The sequence below is a fragment of the Oncorhynchus masou genome, chromosome 31 (assembly GCF_036934945.1).
Source record: "Oncorhynchus masou masou isolate Uvic2021 chromosome 31, UVic_Omas_1.1, whole genome shotgun sequence".
In the NCBI taxonomy this organism is placed as follows: domain Eukaryota; kingdom Metazoa; phylum Chordata; class Actinopteri; order Salmoniformes; family Salmonidae; genus Oncorhynchus; species Oncorhynchus masou.
Genome location: NC_088242.1, coordinates 14705715 through 14713214, shown reverse-complemented (window position 1 = coordinate 14713214; position 7500 = coordinate 14705715). Strand labels below are relative to the sequence as shown.

Sequence of the window (7500 nt, the reverse complement as noted above, 5' to 3'; positions counted from 1 at the left end):
GCCTACCGGGAACAGACTAGCTAACTACAGACCCACAGTCCTAACAGGCCTACCAGGAACAGACTAGCTAACTACAGACCCACAGTCCTAACAGGCCTACCGGGAACAGACTAGCTAACTACAGACCCACAGTCCTAACAGGCCTACCGGGAACAGACTAGCTGACTACAGACCCACAGTCCTAACAGGCCTACCAGGAACAGACAGACTAGCTAACTACAGACCCACAGTCCTAACAGGCCTACCAGGAACAGACTAGCTAACTACAGACCCACAGTCCTAACAGGCCTACCAGGAACAGACAGACTAGCTAACTACAGACCCACAGTCCTAACAGGCCTACCAGGAACAGACTAGCTAACTACAGACCCACAGTCCTAACAGGCCTACCAGGAACAGACAGACTAGCTAACTACAGACCCACAGTCCTAACAGGCCTACCAGGAACAGACAGACTAGCTAACTACAGACCCACAGTCCTAACAGGCCTACCAGGAACAGACAGACTAGCTAACTACAGACCCACAGTCCTAACAGGCCTACCAGGAACAGACTAGCTAACTACAGACCCACAGTCCTAACAGGCCTACCAGGAACAGACTAACTAACTACAGACCCACAGTCCTAACAGGCCTACCAGGAACAGACAGACTAGCTAACTACAGACCCACAGTCCTAACAGGCCTACCAGGAACAGACAGACTAGCTAACTACAGACCCACAGTCCTAACAGGCCTACCAGGAACAGACAGACTAGCTAACTACAGACCCACAGTCCTAACAGGCCTACCGGGAACAGACTAGCTGACTACAGACCCACAGTCCTAACAGGCCTACCAGGAACAGACAGACTAGCTAACTACAGACCCACAGTCCTAACAGGCCTACCAGGAACAGACTAGCTAACTACAGACCCACAGTCCTAACAGGCCTACCAGGAACAGACTAGCTAACTACAGACCCACAGTCCTAACAGGCCTACCAGGAACAGACTAACTAACTACAGACCCACAGTCCTAACAGGCCCACCAGGAACAGACTAGCTAACTACAGACCCACAGTCCTAAAAGGCCTACCGGGAACAGACTAGCTAACTACAGACCCACAGTCCTAACAGGCCTACCGGGAACAGACTAGCTAACTACAGACCCACAGTCCTAACAGGCCTACCAGGAACAGACTAGCTAACTACAGACCCACAGTCCTAACAGGCCTACCAGGAACAGACTAGCTAACTACAGACCCACAGTCCTAACAGGCCTACCAGGAACAGACTAACTAACTACAGACCCACAGTCCTAACAGGCCTACCGGGAACAGACTAACTAACTACAGACCCACAGTCCTAACAGGCCTACCAGGAACAGACAGACTAGCTAACTACAGACCCACAGTCCTAACAGGCCTACCGGGAACAGACTAACTAACTACAGACCCACAGTCCTAACAGGCCTACCAGGAACAGACTAGCTAACTACAGACCCACAGTCCTAACAGGCCTACCGGGAACAGACTAGCTAACTACAGACCCACAGTCCTAACAGGCCTACCGGGAACAGACTAGCTGACTACAGACCCACAGTCCTAACAGGCCCACCAGGAACAGACTAGCTAACTACAGACCCACAGTCCTAACAGGCCTACCGGGAACAGACTAGCTAACTACAGACCCACAGTCCTAACAGGCCTACCAGGAACAGACTAGCTAACTACAGACCCACAGTCCTAACAGGCCTACCAGGAACAGACTAGCTAACTACAGACCCACAGTCCTAACAGGCCTACCAGGAACAGACTAGCTAACTACAGACCCACAGTCCTAACAGGCCTACCAGGAACAGACTAGCTAACTACAGACCCACAGTCCTAACAGGCCTACCGGGAACAGACAGACAAAATAACTACAGACCCACAGTCCTAACAGGCCTACCGGGAACAGACAGACAAAATAACTACAGACCCACAGTCCTAACAGGCCTACCGGGAACAGACAGACAAAATAACTACAGACCCACAGTCCTAACAGGCCTACCAGGAACAGACTAACTAACTACAGACCCACAGTCCTAACAGGCCTACCGGGAACAGACTAACTATAAAAACATGTTTACTATTGTAAGATGATAAACTAATGACATCTCCATCAGGGAACATTGTTAGTAGAGCTACCTATCTTTCACCTTCCAGTGCTGCTGGCTCAAGCAGAGATCTTATTGGCTACATAGATCTAGGGAAAGGGACACTAGAAGGACATTACCAGAGAGAGAGAAATCATTTTGGTGGAGTTTATGGGTCATTAAGGGACGTCGGGGAAAAATAGACAACTAGTCCCATCGAACCCTAAAGAGTCTGGGCTGTTTATAAATACCCACTCAGCAAGGGTCAGGTTGTACACACACGCACACACACGCACACACGCACGCACGCACGCACGCACACACACACACACACACACACACTCACACTCACACTCACACTCACACTCACACTCACACTCACACTCACACTCACACTCTCACTCTCAGCTAACTGGCAACATACAAGACAGCATGGTGCTTACATCTCTGCCATGGTGTCAGGAAGGCTGGCTGGTACAGCTGTGAGGCCTTTCCCTCTGCAGTCCACAATGTTGTTACTGCAGGTACACATGGCAGGGCACGTACCTCCCCCTAGGCTGCAGGGCTGCAAGCCGGAGCTCTCTGAGTGACCTGGAGAGAGTGGGAGAGTGGGAGAGGAGAGAGAGGGATGGGAAGAGAGAGGGAGGAAGGGAGGTTAAAGTCCTATTAAGAGATAGACAGGGTGTTGTCCAGGGTCACACCAAGGTTCTTTGCACTTTTGGAGGGTCCACGGTAATGTTGTCAACAGTGATGGAGAGGTCTTGGAGCGGGCGCCCCCGGGATATTCCTCTGAATATTTTGACAGACACGTAGAGGAACATTATCATGTGATATGGAGTCTGTCAGATGGTGTATCAGCGTCGATCTCCTAATTTTCAGCTGGATTTGAACTCATCAAAAGTTGGTTGTATTTCCTGACATATATAGTGGAATCGCATGTCTGAATATTGTGTGAGTTTTTCATTCGAGACACAATGACATGCATGTTGACGTCGTTTCAATCATCTCCGTTGATCTTCTACTGTTTCTGTACATCATTGTCTAAGTCTAAGTGGAATTCTGTGTATTTTGCTAATTCAGCTCCTCCACCTCGCCATCTCTCCTGTCTACCCCTCGTCTCCTCTCTCCCCCTCGTCTTCTCTCTCCCCCTCCTCTCCTCTCTCCCCCTCGTCTCCTCTCTCCGCCTCGTCTCCTCTCCACGCTCTCTTGCTTCTTGCTTATGTTTGTTCTCCAAAAACTGAAGACAGCAGACAATTTGCATACAGTATACACATCCCACTGAAAATGTCTCTGGATATTTGTTTGAAATGGAACGCCCTTGTCAAAGACGACAGTGTGTTTGTGTGTGTGTCTGTGTGTGTGTGTGTGTGTGTGTGTGTGTGTGTGTGTGTGTGTGTGTGTGTGTGTGTGTGTGTGTGTGTGCGCGTGTGCGCGTGTCAATATACAGTCTATATACAGTGTGTGCAAAAGGCATGAGGAGGTAGGCAATAAATAGGCCATAGGAGCGAGGCTAGCTTTTCAAGCAGAAATTTGCATCCTGTAGCTCTAACTCCAAAAAGTTTTGGGACACTGTAAAGTCCATGGAGAACAAGAGCACCTCCTCCCAGCTGCTCCCAGCTGTGAGGAGGACCTCACCTCCTCCCTGTAGGCTGTATCGTCATTGTTGGTAATCAAGCCTACTACTGTTGTGTTGTCTGCAACTTGATGATTGAGTTGGAGGCGTGCGTGGTCACGCAGTCATGGGTGAACAGGGAGTACAGGAGGGGGCTGAGAACGCACCCTTGTGGGGCCCCTGTGTTGAGGATCAGCAAAGTGGAGGGATAGTTTCCTACCTTCAACACTTGAGGGCGTCCCGCCAGGAAGTCCAGGACCCAGTTGCACAGGACGGGGTTCAGACCCAGGGCCTCGAGCTTAATGATGAGCTTGGAGGGTACTATGGTGTTGAAGGCTGAGCTATAGTCAATGAACAGCATTCTTACATAGGTAGTCCTCTTGTCCAGATGGGATAGGGCAGTGTGCAGTGCGATGGCGATTGCATCGTCTGCATCGTCTCATCGTTTTGGGGCGCTAAGCAAATTAAAGCAAATTGATATTATCTCTAACTAGCCTCTCAAAGCACTTCAGGATGACAGAAGTGAGTGATATGGGGCGATAGTTGTTCAGTTCAGTTACCTTTGCTTTCTTGGGAACAGGAGCAATGCTGGACATTTGAAGCAAGTGGGGACAACAGACTAGGATAGGGAGAGATTGAATGCAGGGGTTTTGTAGGTGTTTTGACAGGGAGGAGTTTTGACAGGGGGGGGGGGGTTGACGGGGGAGGGGGGTTGACAGGGAGGAGTTTTGACAGGGAGGAGTTTTGACAGGGGGGGTTGACAGGGAGAGGTTTTGACAGGGAGGTTTGTGGTTTCCCTCCCTCCTCTCCCCTCTCTTCTGCACCCTACTCTCTCTCTAAAACAGCTTTACCTCCACTCTTCTCTCCCCCCTCCCATTTAGACAGGAAGTGTGTGTTTGAGCAGGGGACCGATCACCAGTCAGCCGTGAAGCAAATAACTAAATGGACTTCCGTTGGTCTCTCCCCTCTCTCCCTAACAGCGTCACTCCCCCCATCCCCCCCTAGTAACGTCACCCTGCAGGTGTCCCTGTCAGAAACAAACAGTGAAAGGAACATGAGTGTGTGCCTGCGAGCCAGTCTCTAATGATCCTTTCAGAGGGAGTTCATCTTCTGGTCAGTGCTGCACTCAAGACAGAACAGTGTGTGTGTGTGTGTGTGTGTGTGTGTGTGTGTGTGTGTGTGTGTGTGTGTGTGTGTGTGCGTGCGTGTGTGTGTGTGTGTGTGTGTGTGTGTCATACTGCGAGCTACAACATGTTTGTGTCTGTTATCTGTGACACTATGAAGTTCAGTTGTAGTACTCTCTAACACCTGGGTTAAACAGTGAAACACCAGGACTGTATCCCTTACTACAATGTCAAATCTAGCATGTCAACATCTTTGCTTTCCCTCTCTCTCTTCCATCCCGTCTTAGCTACAACATGTTCCCTCCCTGTTATCCCTGACACTCCCTCCCTTCCCTCCCCCTCCCTAATCCCAACACATCCCTTAAACCCTGAAACACCAGGACTGTATCCCTCCCTACAATGTCAAATCTACCTATCCCTCCCTATGCTTTCCCTCCTCCCATCCCCTCCACTTACTCCCTCCCTCCCTCCCTCCCTCCCTCCCTACCTCCCTCCCTCCCTCCCTCCTCCCTCCTCCTACCTCCCTCCCTCCCTCCCTCCCTCCCTCCCTCCCCTCCCTCCCTCCCTCCCTCCCTCCCTCTCTACCTCTCTCCTCCATATCTACCTCCCTCCCTTCTCTATCTCTCCTTCCCTCCCTCCCTCTCTACCTCTCTCCTCCATATCTACCTCCCTCCCTTCTCTATCTCTCCTTCCCTCCCTTTCCTTCCACCCCTCTCTCTCTCCCTCCTGTTGTGAGTGAGTTACTCCACACAGTATCCGTTGACTCTCCCAGTCTCTATCCTACATCATCCAAAACAAACTGTATGTGTGTGTGGCTGTGTTTTGACTCCAGCACTAGACTGCCAGAGAAACTCTGACTGCAGCTCCAGCTTGCTCTTCTTCTTCTCTCTCTCTCACAGATCTATGGTAAATCTAATTCCGATAGCTGCTGTGGAACCCCCCGCCATACGGCTGTGTAAAAATCACAACCATGGTGCACACACACACACACACACACTGGAACCCCCCCACCCCACCTCCACAGCTTGTGTTGTGGTGAGATGGCCTTGAGAAGAGCAGTGGTTCCCATGCAGTCTCAGTCTCAGCAGTGATACCTCAGCCAGGCCAGGTGTGGAGGGTCAGTCTCAGAAGTGATGACCCAGTCAAGCCGGACCAGGTGTGTAGGGTTAGTCCTTGTATATAAGCTTGTAACTATTATTACAACTCATGTATTCACACCAAAGCCAAGGTCAGTGTTCAGTACATTATAAACGTGTATCAATGGGTGATTTGATGAAAAGTCATGCCCTGAGGCTATAGATACAATCTGCAACCTAGAGATATGTGAGGAACTATAGATCAGATCTGCCCTGGGGCTTCTAGCTGTGATAAAGGTATCAATGGTGGTTCCCTGGAGAGAGACTAATCCACCATCATATCAGTGGTATTTCCTGGAGAGAGACTAATCCATCATCATATCAGTCAGAGAGACTAATTCACCATCATATCAGTGGTATTTCCTGGAGAGAGTGGTATTTCCTAATCCACCATCATATCAGTGGTATTTCCTGGAGAGAGACTAATCCACCATCATATCAGTGGTATTTCCTGGAGAGAGACTAATCCACCATCATAGCAGTGGTATTTCCTGGAAGAGACTAATCCACCATCATATCAGTGGTATTTCCTGGAGAGACTAATCCATCATCATATCAGTGGTATTTCCTGAGAGAGACTAACCCACCATCATATCAGTGGTATTTCCTGGAGAGAGACTAATCCATCATCATATCAGTGGTATTTCCTGGAGACTAATCCATCATCATATCAGTGATATTTCCTGGAGATCCACCATCATATCAGTGGTATTTCCTGGAGAGAGACTAATCCACCATCATATCAGTGGTATTTCCTGGAGAGAGACTAACCCACCATCATATCAGTGGTATTTCCTGGAGAGAGACTAATCCACCATCATATCAGTGGTATTTCCTGGAGAGAGACTAATCCACCATCATATCAGTGGTATTTCCTGGAGAGAGACTAACCCATCATCATATCAGTGGTATTTCCTGGAGGCTAACCCATCATCATATCAGTGGTATTTCCTGACTAATCCACCATCATATCAGTGGTATTTCCTGGAGAGAGACTAATCCACCATCATATCAGTGGTATTTCCTGGAGAGAACTAATCCACCATCATATCAGTGGTTTTCCTGAGAGAGACTAATCCACCATCATATCAGTGGTATTTCCTGGAGAGAGACTAATCCACCATCATATCAGTGGTATTTCCTGGAGAGAGACTCCACCATATCAGTGATATTTCCTGGAGAGAGACTAATCCATCATCATATCAGTGATATTTCCTGGAGAGAGACTAATCCATCATCATATCATGGTATTTCCTGGAGAAACTAATCCACCATCATATCAGTGGTATTTCCTGGAGAGAGACTCCACCATCATATCAGTGGTATTTCCTGGAGAGAGACTAATCCACCATCATAGCAGTGGTATTTCCTGGAGAGAGACTAACCCACCATCATATCAGTGATATTTCCTGGAGAGAGACTAATCCACCATCATATCAGTGGTATTTCCTGGATGAGACTAATCCACCATCATATCAGTGGTCCTGGAGAGAGACTAACCCACCATCATA

At 49.0% G+C, this 7500-nt stretch overlaps 1 protein-coding gene across 1 annotated transcript in view; it reads right to left on the bottom strand.

The window, feature by feature from the left end:
* The window catches only part of LOC135523480 (slit homolog 1 protein-like), a 217819-nt gene that overhangs the window by 74567 nt on the left and 135752 nt on the right, over positions 1-7500 (bottom strand). The window contains exon 8 of the mRNA XM_064950176.1: positions 2561-2708. Coding sequence (XP_064806248.1) covers positions 2561-2708 — 148 coding nt within the window. The remainder of the gene's footprint in view (positions 1-2560; positions 2709-7500) is intronic.